The sequence below is a fragment of the Hylobates moloch genome, unplaced genomic scaffold, assembly GCF_009828535.3.
Source record: "Hylobates moloch isolate HMO894 unplaced genomic scaffold, HMol_V3 SCAFFOLD_68, whole genome shotgun sequence".
Lineage (NCBI taxonomy): Eukaryota > Metazoa > Chordata > Mammalia > Primates > Hylobatidae > Hylobates > Hylobates moloch.
The window spans coordinates 201,161-217,821 of NW_026652343.1; the positions used below are offsets into that span (position 1 = coordinate 201,161).

General features: G+C 35.7%; 1 protein-coding gene across 1 annotated transcript in view; it reads left to right on the top strand.

The window, feature by feature from the left end:
• The window catches only part of LOC116463813 (centrosomal protein of 112 kDa), a gene marked incomplete at its 5' end in the record, with an annotated part of 357,755 nt that overhangs the window by 197,067 nt on the left and 144,027 nt on the right, over nucleotides 1-16,661 (top strand). Inside the window, one exon of the mRNA XM_032147080.3 lies at nucleotides 4,278-4,460. Coding sequence (XP_032002971.2) covers nucleotides 4,278-4,460 — 183 coding nt within the window. The remainder of the gene's footprint in view (nucleotides 1-4,277; nucleotides 4,461-16,661) is intronic.

The window sequence follows — 16,661 nt, forward strand, 5'->3', positions numbered from 1 at the left end:
ATATAAATTCACTGTAACACATCACTCTTCTGAGATGCAAAATACATTTTGCCTTATTATTTATACATTATTTTATTGTTATAAGTGCATATGTTCAAGAGTTTGCATACTTCTTCTAAATAACAATACATTTATGGTTAGAAATACATTGTTGATTTTCTAACTCTTTTTTTTATTATTATACTTTAAGTTCTGGGATACATGTGCAGAACATGCAGGTTTGTTACATAGGTATACACATGCCATGGTGGTTTGCTGCACCCATCAACCCGTCACCTACATTAGGTATTTCTCCTAATGCTATCCCTCCCCTAGTCCTCTACCCCCGACAGACACCTGTGTGTGATGTTCCCCTCCCTGTGTCCAAGTGTTCTCATTGTTCAGCTCCCACTTATGAGTGAGAACATAGGGTGTTTGGTTTTCTGTTCCTATGTTAACTTGCTGAGAATGATGGTTTCCAACTTCATCCATGTCTGTGCAAAGGATATGAACTCATCATTTTTTATAGCTGCATAGTATGGTGTAAATGTGCCACATTTTCTTTATCTAGTCTATCATTGGTGGGCATTTGAGTTAGTTCCAAGTCTTTGCTATTGTGAATGGTGCTGCAATAAACATAAGTGTGCGTGTGTCTTTTTTTTTTTTTTTTTTTTTTTTGAGACAGAGTCTGGCTCTGTTGCCCAGGCTGGAGTGCAGTGGTGCTATCTTGGCTCACTGCAAGCCCCACCTCCCAGGTTCATGCCATTCTCCTGCATCAGCCTCCCAAGTAGCTAGGACTACAGGCACCCACCACTACACCCAGCTAATTTTGTTTTTGTTTTTGCATTTTTAGTAGAGACAGGTTTTCACCATGTTAGCCAAGATGGTCTCCGTCTCCTGACCTCGTGATCCACCCGCCTCAGCCTCCCAAAGTGCTGGGATTACAGGCATGAGCCACCGTACCCAGCCGTGCATGTGTCTTTATAGTAGAATGATTTAAAATCCTTTGGGTATATATCCAGTAATGGGATTGTGGGTCAAGTGGTATTTCTGGTTCTAGATTCTTGAGGAATTGCCACACTGTCTTCCACAATGGTTGAACTAATTTACACTCCCACCAACAGTGTAAAAGTGCTCCTATTTCTCCACATCCTCTCTAGCATCTGTTGTTTCCTGACTTTTTATGATCACCATTCTAACTGGCATGAGATGTTATCTCACTGTGGTTTTGATTTGCATTTCTCTAATGACCAGTGATGATGAGCTTTTTTCCATATGTTTGTTGTCTGCATAAATGTCTTCTTTTGAAAAGTGTCTGTTCATATCCTTCATCCACTATTTGATGGGGTTGTTTTTTTCTTGTAAATTTGTCTAAGTTCTTGTAAATTTGTCTAAGTTCTTTGTAGATTCTGGATATTAACCCTTTCTCAGATAGATAGATTGCAAAATTTTTCTCCCATTCTGTATTGTTGCCTGTTCACTCTGATGATAGTTTCTTTTGCTGTGCACAAGCTCTTTAGTTTAATTAGATCCCATTTGTCAATTTTGGCTTTTGTTGCCATTACTTTTAGTGTTTTAGTCATGAAGTCTTTGCCCATGCCTCTGTCCTGAGTGGTGTTGCCTAGGTTTTCTTCTAGGATTTTTATGGGTTTAGGTCTTATGTTTAAGTCTTTAATCCATCTTGAGTTAATTTTTGTATAAGGTGTAAGGAAGGGATCCAGTTTCGTTTTTCTGCATGTGGCTAGCCAGTTTTCCCAACACCATTTATTTAATAGAGAATCCTTTCCCCATTGCTCGTTTTTGTCAGGTTTGTCAAAGATCAGATGATTGTAGATGTGTGGCATTATTTCTGAGGCCTCTATTCTGTTCCATTGGTCTGTATATCTGTTTTGGTACCAGTTCCTTGCTGTTCTGGTTACTATAGCTTCGTAGTATAGTTTGAAGTCAGGTAGCATGATGCCTCCAGCTTTATTCTTTGTTCTTTTTGCTTAGGATTATTTTGGACTCTTTTTTGGTTCCATATAAAATTTAAAGTAGTTTTTTCTAATTCTGTGAAGAAAGTCAATGGTAGCTTGATGGGAATAGCATTGAATCTATAAATTACTTTGGGCAGTATGGCCATTTTCACAATATTAATTCTTCCTATCCATGAGCATGGAATGTTTTTCCATTTGTTTGTGTCCTCTCTGATTTCTTTGAGCAGTGGTTTGTAGTTCTCCTTGAAGAGGTCTTTCACATCCCTTGTAAATTGGATTCCTAGATATTTTATTCTCTTTGTAGCAATTGTGAATGGCAGTTCACTCATGATTTGGCTCTTTGTCTATTATTGGTGTACAGGAATGCTTGTGATTTTTGCATATTGATTTTATATCCTGAGACTTTGCTGAAGTTGCTTATCAGCTTAAGGAGATTTCGGGCTGAGACGATGGGGTTTTCCAAATATACAATCATGTCATCTGCAAACAGAGACAATTTGACTTTCTCTCTTTCTATTTGAATACGCTTTATTTCTTTCTCTTGCCTGATTGCCCTGACCAGAACTTCCAATACTATGTTGAATAGGAGTGGTGAGAGTCTTGTGCCGGTTTTCAAAGGGAATGCTTCCAGCTTTTGCCCATTCAGTATGATATTGGCTGTGGGTTTGTCATAAATAGCTCTTAATATTTTGAGATACATTCCATCAATACCTAGTTTATTGAGAGTTTTTAGCATGAAGGGATGTTGAATTTTATCAAAGGCCTTTTCTGCATCTATTGAGATAATCATGTGTTTTTTGTGATTGGTTCTATTTATGTGATGGATTACGTTTATTGATTTGCATATGTTGAACCAGCCTTGCATCCCAGGGATGAAGCCGACCTGATCATGGTGGATAAGCTTTTTCATGTGCTGCTGGATTTGGTTTGCCAGTATTTTATTGAGGATTTTTGCATCAATGTTCATCAGGGAAAATGGCCGGAAATTTTCTTCTCTTGTTGTGTCTCCGCCAGGTTTTGGTATCAGGATGATGCTGGCCTCATAAAATGAGTTAGGGAGGAGTCCCACTTTTTCTGTTGTTTGGAATAGTTTCAGAAGGAATGGTACCAGCTACTCTTTAATCACAATAAGAAAACATTTTGAAACCTATGTTTTAAAGCAAATTTCATTTGTGTTTTGATTCTTGATTTGTCATAAGGGATAAGAATTTCAAATTTAAAAAGAAAACTTCTGAAATTTAGTGCAGTGTGCATGCCTGGAGAAATGAATGCTATAGCTTTAAGATAAGGTAGTCTGGTGATTCATTGCACGAAACAAGATCGATTTGGAGCAGGCTCCTACTGTTAGCTTTCTTGAAGATGGATTCTCACACTGAAAATAACACAACATATTCTAGATAACAGCAGTTTTTCCCCCTGAAATCCACCAAAACTGAAGAAAAATCCAAGTGACTGTTCTTAGCAGCTGTGTGGCCTGGAGTTCACTGGGGAAGCTGGCTTCCTGCCGTCCCCTATTCATCACCTGCTTCAAAGACAGCCTGGCTGGCTATAGTTTGCAGGCCAGGTAGGGTGCCATTGTGCACAGTCTGGGAGGATTAGTATCAAAGCTGCGGCAACCAGGCCCTTGGTCTCGGGCTGCCATTCAGTCTAGCAGGGAGAGGCTAAGACTGGCCAAGGTCACAGTCTCCAGTGTGGAGTGGACTGGGAAAGGATCCTGAGAATAGAATGCTCTTTATGAAATCATGGTGCAAGCTTGCAGCACAGCAGGTGCCCTTCTGGAACACATAACATCTGTTTATGTTGGTATACCGTAGCTGACAATGAGATAATAGAGCTTTGAAATTTATCATTTTATTTTTTAAAAGACAACTGTATATACAAGAATCCAGATGCGTATTTAGCTCCGATCTTTTATTTGAAAATCATGAAGAAAGCTGACCGATTTAATTGCTGCCTTTTACATGTGTATATTTAAGCAAAAAGCAAAGCGTACTATTAACCATTTATAACCATTGCTGATCAGTAATACCCGAATTTTTGGGGAGGAAGTGACTAGCATTTGAGATAATTTTTTTCAATGTTCAGACATTTGTGTCAACAGATTGAAGAAGGATTTACTGAATATGCCCAACTATTTTGAATATTAGGAGGTTTGCATAACCACCACCCCAACAAATGAGAGTATTTCGAGGGTGAGGTAATAATGATGCAAAAATAAAAATTTTCAACTTGGACAAATTAGAGAAAAATTAAGCTGTACATGAGTTGTCATGACGACAAGGATGTTCTGTTGATGAACTGTCCTCCTCATTGTCCAATCAGATAGTAGAGCTGAAGCTGGAGCATGAACAGGAGAAGACGCACCTATTACAGCAGCATAACGCAGAGAAGGATAGCCTAGTCCGAGACCATGAACGGGAAATTGAAAACCTGGAAAAACAGCTTCGCGCTGCCAATATGGAGCACGAAAATCAAATTCAGGAGTTCAAGAAACGAGATGCACAGGTAATTATCAATAATATTTGATAAAACGGGTATCTGTTTTTAAAAAGTCATCAGCGTTTAATGTTTTCCTGTTATTCTTGTTGATGCACGCTGTTTGATCATTTGCAAAACTGACATATAAATGTGATTTTTTTTTTGTTTTTCTCCCCCCCCCCCCCCCACCCTCCCCCCACCCCCGTTTTGGGATGAATAAAGCTTTAACTACAGAAACCACAGGTAGCCAGATTAAAAATCCCATGGCGCGCTATAACTTGGCTCCCTTTTTTATAATCTTGTCTCAGTTCCTTTCATGATGGATTTTTTTAAGGTATCTGCCCCTTACCCCTCCCTTCAGCCTTAGCAAATCCCTATGAAATATATCAGCCTCACTCCTTGCTTTTTGTTTTAATCTATGTAGGTAATCAAGCAGCTGTTTTAATATTTGCTTTTCCTTCCTAGTGTTGCTGTTTTCATTAGACTATATTTGCTTAGATCACTCAGATGGTAATTGATAAAAATGACTCCAGAGAAGGGCTATTTCCCATCAGGTCTGTTGCTTTTTCCTGCACACACACATGCCTCCTAGCCCACATCTCTGTAGTCCCTGTTGGAAGCCATTTGGCAGAATAACCCCCAGCTGTGGTAGCATTTGACTCCTCAAACTTGTGGATGAAATGTGCACTGTCAGCATGGAAAATTATCTTTATAAATTTCAGATGAAAAAAGAAATCTATTGGATGTGTATCTTTGTGATACAATACATTCTTTAGAATATATATAATCAAGGGCCTTTAGTGTATCCTCTTGAGATTGCTGTGAAATTGTATTAAAGAAAAATTTAAGAGCAATTGATAACAATAAAAAGATAATGTTCTTTTCTAATAAAAACATATTGTATACTAGGTCTAAATACCCCTTTTCCCATTGAAATCTAACCATGCTAACCACACCACACAAGCTTCTCCCTCTAGTTATTCTTCCTCCCCAAATAATATAATTTTCAAACAAAACAAGCCTTCTATTATATTATGTCTTTCAACAATTTTATAATTATCTAAACATAAACACTACTAATTAAGTAAGATGTTAATTTTTTTGAGTGGACAGCGGGAGGTGGTAAGGCAAAGAATGGGAGTTATTGGTTATTTTTCATTTGACCTTGAGTTGTCTTCTATTTTCAGAGAATAACTGATGCAGTATGAATATACACAGCACAGGTTTTGTTGTCAATGGTATACATTTACAGTACAATTATTTCAACTTGTTTTATGGTGGTTTGGTACCTAAAAAGGTAGTCATTGTAGTGCCCATGTTACCACAATACTCAGGTGGTTCCTGTTAAATCATCGTGTATTATATTTTTGCCACCAGGCTCATTAGAGCCTTTGTGAAATATATGCTGGTGTTTTGACTCTTAGCCGTTCAATTTATTAGGAATATTTTCTAGTTCATATTCTCTTTCAAATATGATGTTAAACCTTACCATTGTTTTCCCATGGTAAGAGATATGGGTTCTGAGTCAGTGTAGGATTTGTTTGCATAGTAGAATTGTATAACGGATAAAATAAAATACACTAATTTACATAACTTCCTATTATTTGGGGGCTTCTATGGGAAGCCGATACAAGTGGAGGCCAAATTTAGAGGGAACCTTTGTGATTTTGCATGAGTCGTGTCTGCCATATAGGGTGCGGTTCATCCAATCATAACAAAAGGGAAATTTTAGTTCTATTACATATAATAAAGCCACAGGGATAGTACAATGAAGCTATTAATTGAATTTCTTCCTATTGAAACATTAAGTATGAGGACTATATGACCTCCTCAAATGTTGTAATTTAGGATTGTATTTCTCATATTTCATGTCTTTCTTGGAATGTTTTACTAATTGGAATTGTTGTCAAGGGAATGCCAGTAAGCAATGGAAACAGGCTAAATGCATTCTTGCTCAAAAGGAAAATAATTTTGTGTATGTTGTACTTAGTCATTCTTAGAGAATACTGTTTTTAAAACTTTTAGCAATGAGCTGTATTTTAAAAAATCTTATCATATGTACCAAAATACTCATAATTTGTATTTGTCTTTGGTTATTTACTGAGGATATTAATTCAGTTTCCTTCAGGTAAGTCTTAAATTTTCAAAATCTATCTCTTCATGGTTGTGGTCTAAATAATGTAATGTATAATACCTTTTAAGTTCTAAATTCATTCACAAATTTCAAGAAAACAAAGTAGGCATATAATTTTCAAAATAGAAGATCTTTTTCAAATCACTGTGTTGTAGTTTGATGCAGAGCAAACATTAAATATTAGATTGTATAATTTTTTAATTCGATTTTCAGTTAGAGATTTGATTTTCAGTTAATGTGTGGCTATTCTAGTTTAGCAATGGAGGCCATTTTGTAAAAAGGACTATTTGAAATACTTAACTGGAAGAGGACCAGTGAAATATCTATTTTGAAATCTATGACTTAGTTTGCTGCTTCCCTTCCACCAGATTCTTAGATGAGCACAGTTTCCGTAAAATCTATTTTTGACTTCTTCCAAATATGTAGTACATTGTATGCTGATTAGAAAATCATTATTATAAAGTATAGTTACCAACCTTAAGGTGAATCATTCCAACTAGGGACTCCCTTTTGGTGAATATGTTTTATAATTATTATAGGTTAATTGTTATTCTAATAATTTCTGTTTTAAAGAGCAATGATAAGACATAGAAATGCATCAAGGACAATGAACTAGTCTCCTCATTTTGTTTGGTTCAGTTAGTAATTATTTTATGTCTATATTATATTTTTGTTGTAGGACTTTGATTTTCAATGGCAGGATATATTTTGATACTTAAATATGCTAATGTGCACATTAAATTTTACCACCATCATACCAGATGTTCAGTCTGGTATCTATCTAAGGTCATATGTTTAAAAAAAAGCATTCAGACCACTAGAAATCAAGACTTGTAGAAATTCATAACCTCATTGTATAATATTTCTCATTTACCAGGTCTCTCTTATTGAAATTATTTTGGAGAATGATCGCATTGATTCAATCATATTTTAATATGAAGAAAATTTATAAATATAATCTTAGCTTCTTCTGACATGGAAGTTCTACATGTAATTCTTATTTTGCTTTTGAACTATAATGTAATGAAAGAATTTCTATAGTTTATCCTGTTGAATTAGAGGAAAAATAGAACATAGGTTCCTTGATCCCTTACTTGTCCTTTTAGGGCCCTGAACTATTTAGTGATTACTTGATGTTTTACATTTGTTGCCATACTGAGTGGTGTGTGTGACTACTGTAGAGACTGTTGCATAGAACCTTTGTGATCCTTCCCAGAGGTGGCGTCACCATCTTAGGACCGCTATGTGACCTGTTGCAGTAGAGACATTCAGGCACCTAGGGTAACCAGCAGCCATTGTGCATCACCATCAGTATCATGCAAATTAAATGCAGCAAACTTGCCGAAGGTCATCAGCCATATCTGAAAAATATATTGAATTTAGCATTTGCATATAGTACAGTGGCTCTTGCAAAACATTGGCATCTAAATGCCTTTCTTAATTCCCTACACTGAGAATCATGAATCTAATATGAACAATTTTTACATAATAAATGGACAGATTATCTTGATTTTGCCATAGTGATTCACATTAAGAGCTGAACCTATCACTGATTCCGAAATGTAGAATTTGTAATAATTCTTTTCTACTTAGAAAAAAGTTTTCCTAGAAAGATATTGATAGGGCAATTTTAATTTTAAAAATTGTATCTCAATTGCATTACCTGATTTTCCATGCATTTGCAAATTTGGGCCCAAGATAAAAATGGCCATTTGTAAACTGAGTGTGTGTCTGCATCCAGGGGCTTGAACATTGGCTATCATTCTTTAAAGATTACTCGAAGGGTAAATTTAATAATATATATAGTCTGAACATTCTTGTTATACCTATATACATGGCTTTTGGTCTTTGGTAGCATTTTTCTAGTGAAAACATTTTAGTTTTTTTATATGCCAGCTACTATCAAAAGGATCTAAAGCAGCATTTTATAATAAACATACACTTAAAATAACTGAAAATAATTATTAAGCAATAAATTATATTAACCACATTAGAAAATCTATACTGAAGAAAAAATATTACAGTTAAGCGGAAATTTTAGCTCTGCATTTGCCTAGAAGCCACAGCAAAGAGGGAAACTTTGCTGTGAATTGTATAATTCTAATTATGTAATGAAAAAAATCATCGCAGTTCTTTTTTTTTTTGTAGTTCTCAGTTCTGAGAGAAATTTATGCCATTAGACTTTATATAAAGGACATTGACCAATATAATTGATGATATTTTCCATATGTTAAAACATTGGAAATAAAATCTGGTGAGGAAACTTTAGATTCTTTAGTATTTTCATAAAATGTAATTACTAGATTTTATTTTAATGTGCCAACATTTCATTTTAATTTATTGAGAATATTATTATTCTCAAATCAAAAAACAAAGTGCTTTATGAAATGCAATTTTGTAGATATTATGAATCATAAGAAAGTATATTTTAAGTCACAGCCTAGCAAATTCTAGTACAGTTGTTTTATCACTGTGCCAGGAATACTTACAAAGTGTCTTTAGGAAGTAGAAATTAGAAACATAGCTGAGATTAGAAATTATTTAGGAGTTAATGCCTAATACTAATTTCCAAGTGTGTTATTAGCTTTCTTATATCTGATTTTCTTGTCTCTGAATTTGTTATGAAAAACTATAAAAAGAAATTATAAAATCAAATGGTAATTCACTCCAAAAGATACTTACACCTGTATTAAAATGATTCATATCCTACCTGCATAACCAAAATAGTATTTCATCACTAATATTTATTCATTAATGCCATTTGCTTGGTCCTGAGGTAGCATATATTTTTGTTTCTTTGGATAAAACTGGACTGATTGCTTGGAAAAACCAAGCCATGTAAACTCTATTTTTCCCCCAGCCTAATGAGGCTGTTGCTGTTAATGTAACCCTGTTTTTTGTTCCCCTCTTCTCCCTAGTGACACACATGGTCACATCAGAATGGTGGCCTGGTGTTCCAGCTGTGTACACACCAAGCTGTGCTACTCATCCCCTGATGGACTGAGTTATTTGTATTGAGAAGGCAGAGTATGTTTTAAGTATTAAGTGGTCTTTACTGCAATGTACAAAGTTTAATGTTAGGCATTAGAAGGTTGGTGGGAAAAGTTTTTATTATTTCACTTTTATTTTGTAAAAAGAAAATAAGATATTTTTGGTGGACTCCTGGTAAAACCACACATTACAATTCTCTATTTTCTTTAGATGAAGTTTTATCGTATTATCTAAGTGCTGTATTTAAGATAGCCCAGGAACTTTCTGTATATATTCAAAATATTGAGTTTTTCATAACTAGGCCATGTAAAAAAGCGTGTGGGGGAAATACTGTTTTTCTGACACCAAAAGCATAGGTCATACAGAATTTTCCAAATAGAGGGGGCAAAAATTCTCATCATATTTTGGCTTGGATGCACTGATGTGAAGATCGTGTTTCATTAGTATGCAATAATGTCGTGTCTATTAGTATTACATGTGAATTTAATAATACATTTGCATTATTTATATATTACTATACAAATTAATACGTAAAATAATACTATTTCTTAAGTATTTAGTTAGCAGAAAATATAGGAAAATGCTATTTTAAGTAAAGCTTACATTTTGTGTAGGTCACCAGCTTTCTTTTCCCATTATAATTCTAAAGTTTTGTAATTGTTTTCATCCTGAAGGCATAAAACTAGTGTATATATACCTGTGATTAAACTATTATAAACAATTTAACTTTGTCCTCATCATGGAGAAAATTATATTGTTTAAAAAGCAAAAAATATAAGCTGAGGCAAGAAAAATGATTTCTCTAACAACGATCCATTTGTAGAAGATACAGTGTATCTTTAGTCCTGTGCATATTTTTTAAATGCGGCAGTTACCATGGAAACCACATTCTGTGGTATTTGGTCCACTTTTAGATAGGGAGCATTTCTTTTAAAGACAAACCTTCTAAATAATACCATAAAGTATTCCATTTGCATTAGTAACTTTGTGTCAACTAATAATGATTGTTTTAAAAATCTGTCTTTTGTTCTCATTATATTTAATGGATTTCTTTAGAAATATTAAAATTGTTCTTGAAGAAGAGGTAATTAAATATGGAAGAGATTTTAAATAGGGAGTAAAATATGATCACTGCAGTGGTGAGAACTGAGAGGGTTGCAAGGGACCACAAGTCATTGTATACCATATGTTCTGCCAACATGAAGCTTTTAGTTATATCAGGTGTCTAAGTATCTAGCAGTAGTATAGTCAGATAAAGTAATCTAAAGAGATGACCACATCCAACTGTATTCCATTTACAGATAAGAAACCTTTGATTCAAGGACAGTCTCTTGCCTAAGGTCACAGAACTAGCAAACCAGGGCTTCTTAATCTAAATTTAGTGCTCTTTCTATCATAGTTTCCTCCAAGAAAGATTTTAGATTTTTGGAGAGACTTGGACATGGCAAAAAAGGAACAGGATTATATAGGAATCTTTGCCTGGCATGGGAGAGAGAGACACTGGTACTCTGCTCCCCTGCTGAGCTTGTCATAGCAGTTTGCATTTCTTTCAGCAATTTGCCATATTTGATGTTGCTCCAAAGTCATAATATTGCTTGAATAATGCTGCTTGATTTCCAGTTTGAGTATGTAGTAGCTCCTCCAACAACACTTGAGTTTTTATGTTTGTATGTGTTTAACAGAAGCAGTAGCAACAGCAACAACCACAACAACAACAACAATTTATGGTGTGCTTTCCATGTGCCAAGCTCTCTGCTGGGTCCTTTGCATTGCATTCTCTTATGCAACCCTTTAATACCTTATGAGGATGACATTTGCTATCTGGAAACTCTGTTTTGATCTTTTTACCTAGGTCAGAAGATGACTATATGTATTTTCATTTTACCAATGAGGAATGATTCAGAAAGCATAAATAAATTGCCCAAGGTTATGTAACTAAGAGTTAGTGTACTGGGACTCATAGCAAAGTCCTCTACCCCATATGCCTGCTAGTGTATGAGCACATTGTCTCTGAATTTTATTTATTCTGCGTAAATCCATTATATTCCTCATTTTGGATTGTCACTACCTTACTAGATTTAAAATAATGATACTCATAATTCAAACTATGTGTATCCAAATCAAGTATTAGCTGGTAGTTTCACTCTTTATCCAAAACCACAAGCCATGACTATGTCTTTCTTTTGAGGTAAATTAAACTCTAAAGAGATATGCAATCCTTAATATTTTCTTTGGAATATAGTTTCTTCCAACAAGTTTCAGAATTTGTAGAATAGAAGAGTGAGTAGTGAGTACATTTTTGAAATGGGTTCACTTTTGGTTTCACATTATTACTGAAATAAGAAGGAGTGCCCAGAGTAAGAATCCACCAAGTTTTTGGGTCAATGAGGCCTACCAGTCTTGATAAAAACAGCATAGGAATTTGTATTTAGTAGTGGTAAGGTATGGTTTTTTGTGAATGGTTTATGATCTGTGGATATTTGTTATATTCACATACTAATTTGGAATATTACATATGATCCATTCATTTTATAGAATGAAATTTTAACTCTCAGGGTTCAATGTTTGTTAGTATTTTTTTCCTAAAGGAACCTGAATGAGGATCCTATTGCATGACAGAATTGTTTGTTAGTATTTTTTTCCTAAAGGAACCTGAATGAGGACCCTATCACATGACAGAATCCAATAAAAGCCACTTAGAAATGAGGTAAAAGATTATGAAGTTCAAACCTGGAGATTTTTTCATACTCATACAAGGGTATAATTAGAAAATGTGTTTCTTCTAGACTCCTCAAAAACAATTTATATTGATGCAGTGTTAGCTTCATCCTAGAGCTATTTTGCTCAAAGTAAAAACTTTTAAGATGAATTCTTTTCTAAAATAAATACTCCAGAGATAAAGCATTATTCTGCATGCAGAATGTCATTTCCACTGACATAAGGAAATATGCCTTGAGTTATTTTTAGCATATTGCTCTTCCTTCTCCTTTTCACCTAGGCCTCGATGAAATTACTAGGAATATTGGCAGAAATTATCTCTGAGAAAGTATTGGATGAATAACTCTTCTTCCTTAATGTCTTGGAAAAGTCATTTTTGGACTTCTGACTCAATCGGTTCTGTAAGAGACATCCCCGATGTCTTCATTTGTATATTTGTGGTAATTTTTTTGTGACAGAGAGGTTGAAGCCAAAGTGCAAGAAATGATTGGCAAAATGGTGATATCATCAAATGTTCAAAGAGCCGGCAAATTGAAGCTTATTAAACTGTCATTTTGTCTCCCATTCAGGACTAATTGGAATCATGCCTACTTGCATGATATGAAAGATACTTAACGCCTGAGCTTTTCTCATGACAAAAATGTCACAAATTGGTGTCAGGGAGACTTTAAATGCCTATTTGGAGAAGAGAACACAGCATTGTATGAAAATAATGGTCTGTTTTCAAACTACTGTAATATTTGTGTACAGAAAATATTTTATAAATATTGTCGTTAAGTGGAAACTTTTAGATAATAAAGATGGGCTGAATTGAGCCCCCAAGTATTGAATCAGTAGGTTAGTGTGCAACTTGAGATAATGTTTTTTAGTTGAAACAAATATTAAAATTCAAGGAAAATTATACTTTTTCACTTGTTTTAATAATTATTTTAAGTTACATCTTGATCTCTTGAGTGCTTTTGGATATTTGTGTACTGGGAGGTTGGGAAAAATCATAAGAAATCACAAAGAAACAATACACAATTAGACTTCCAGGGTTTGAAAATGTGTTATTTTTCTGGTTTATTTTTACTTGTTTTGCTTAGGTATGAAGTCAAGTATTAGTCAATACTGAAAGTATTAGTAACATTTGAATATGAGTTAATGGTGTCCTCAGAGATTGAAGTGTGCTGAATTATGTAACCTGGATCTGGGTCTCTTCCCTCGTTTGTAGGGACAGTTGTAATGCTGCACTAGTCTCGAGGAGTGTGTGTGTCCTTTCACCGGATACTGTGGCTCTGTGATACAGAAGAGCTTTCAGTGAACAGAGATCCAGTAGTTCAGCCAGGCCCACCATCTTAAAACAAGGGAATTTTCCAGTGGAAAGACCTGAAAGTCGCAGGTCTTTAAAAAGGTTAAAATTAAATTGGTGATTCATTCATCTTAAGTTTGCTCCTTAAGTCAGTATTTATTAAGAAAACAAACCCCAGATCCCTAGGGTCAAGTGGGACCTTACTGATTTCGTTACTTTCAAAGATGTCATTTAATGTACAAAATGCATGTGTTCACCAAATGTTTCCTGAAAAGCTAATTTTTTGAAATGTAAATGTTATCCTCACTTGTTGGCTAAAATGATAGCTCCAGTTATAGTGATGTTGACATGAGCAACAAGAGAAGTGGAGTGTGAGGGTTGAAAACTTTTGCTCTTCAATTATCCACCAATTACTGCCAAAGCTGTCATTAGACAAATGCCATGAGTTCAAGAGCTGCAGTGTGTTCCAGGCTCCCCTGTTAAAGTCCAGACTGTGCATAGATGTTTCAGACTTGGGGCAAAATTTGGAAATGCGCTCTTGTGATGTCACCTCTCTAACCATTTCTAGTGGCACACAAGAAAAAAAAATCACCATCTACTGCCATAATGTTGCTGTTTCTTAAAAACATTATTCAATTCAGGAACAAGAGTAGTAGAGTAAATCTCAAGAAAAATCGTAATTATTCTTAACCGTTTTGATTGCTTTTTGAAATCTCATTGTTTCAGATTAATACAGAAAAAAATGGAACTCTGTGACTTGGACATTTTATAATTATGACCTTTCAGATAATATGTAAATCAAATTTATTTCCCTGTAAGTTTGCTGGCCAAAAATTAGGCAGACATCAACTTTATTTCATTAAGAATTTTGGAGTGCTTACTCTGTGCCAGGCCCTAGGGCTGGGCATGCATACCTTTAGGAGGTGCCTTTCACATCCTGATTTATGTGAATGTTGCCCCAGAGTTGTACAGGGCATGGCCTATATGGCCGTAAGGGTATTCCTGTACCCAGTGCAAGATAGACCAGTACTCTGCTCTAAAGGAAATTACAGTTGCAGTGGGGAAGACAGATCATAAGACAAAAACCAAATTAACAAGGAGAGTATCACATAGCAATAACTTGTAGGTGGAGAATTAAAATTGAGAGATATGATACAGTGACAATTGTGTTAGCTGGCCATCAGAGAACGCCTCTCCAAGGAAAGGATATCTCATTTAAGATCTGATTGATGAGAAGCCAACCAGACCGAGGCAACAATTGGTGCAGAGACCCTGTAGGAAAATAAGTTTTGTGTGTTCTCGAAATGAAAAAGGAGACCTGTCTGGCACGAACATAGCAGGTGTGAGAAAGGGGGCGGGGAGTAGCAGACACAGGGCTTTTTAAGCCCTGGTGAAGAGTTTGAATTGCATTTTAAATGTGATGGGAAGACAGAGGCTGTAAGCAGTAAGGCGACATGATTTGATTCATGTTTTTAACAGATCGCTCTGTTTGTGAACAGTCCTAGATGCCTATATGACATGCGTATGTGAGGCAGCAGGACTTGCAGATGGGTTGGGTGTGGGGAATGAGGGGAAGAAGTACGAGTAACTCCTAGAGTTTTGGTTTGAGCAGCTGTATAGATGGTGGTGTCAAATATGAGGAAGATTGCCGGGGAACAGAAGCAAAAGCAAGAGGTCTTTTGTTGCCAAGCTAAGTGTGAGCTGCATGTTAAACATCCAGAGGGAAGTGTGTCAGACAGCGAGTTGGATATGCAGGTTGAGATTCCAGAGATGTGAACTGGGCATATAGATAATAATTAAAGCATGGGCCCAGATGCAATTACCAATTTCTTATTGAATATTAAGATAGAGATGCTGGTTCATGGCCAGTCTCTATCATTTACTGGCTCTATAAACCTGAGTTCATATTAGCTAATTACCTTAATACCCCCGATCATCGTTTTCCACACCTGTGATATCCATTCATTCATTTAGTGGCATTCATTGAGCTCCTACTATGAGCCAGGCCCCTATGCCAGGACCTAAGTATATAAAAAAGGAATGGTTTCTCCCTCAAGCTTACAGTCTATGGGGAAACAGGCATTGTGCATCTGTCATAAATGGAGAATACTATGATTCATACCAACAGATATGAGTAAAGAATGTCTTCCTTTAACATAGACAGAGGATGCATCTTACCACACATCAAAGGCTGCGTGGTATAGGAGACACAGTAACAATAACCCTGGTCAGAAGGACAAACTCCCCTCGCTCTCACATTGTTATGAAGGCACCCTTTGCTGATGATATCACCTGATTGCTGTGATGATTTAATCAGGCCCTTTAAGGAATGTTCTTTACCATTCTTTGGTATGGAAGGAGATTAATACCCTCTTGGTCCATTTCTACTGTCTAGAAACATTGAATATACGCCTGCCTGCCCACCAGGTATGTAACTGATGACAGTGTCAGCATCTTTCTGAGAATGACAGAGGGAGTATGGAAATGGAAGGTTATATTCTGCGGCCTCCTCTAGCGTGCTCACCCTTCAGGCCTGCCAGAGTTACAGCAAAGTACAACAAAGTCATAATGAAGCTTTGATCCCAAGAAAAGTAGAGATGGAAATTATGGGATGTCAGGGCATCGGGTCTGAGGAGGTCATCAGAAGAGGTTCCATTAGAGTAGACATCAGATGCTTTGAGTTTTAAAAAATGACTAAAATGTTCTATGCAAATTAGAATGGAAAAAGCATTCTAAACAGAAAGAGTAGCATGATTAATATATGAAGAACATGTACCATGTTGAGAAGTCCGGACTGGGTCTGCTTGGCCAGTGATCCCCAGTTTGTGGTTTATACTGTCTGTGCCACTATCTGCAATGCCTCTACCATTCCTCCACTTTAATATTCCACTTGTTGCACTTATTATCCCATTTAGTAATTATTTAGAGCAGTGTTCTCCCAAGTGAGGTTCACTAGGGTATAGGAAGAAAAAACCCAGAACTTCTGTTAATGTGTGTTTGAATTTTGTCTTTAAAAATACTTATTTTGTGCAAATTTGCATAATGTATTTAACATATTAATAGTGTTACAAATTCATATATATACATGCACTGT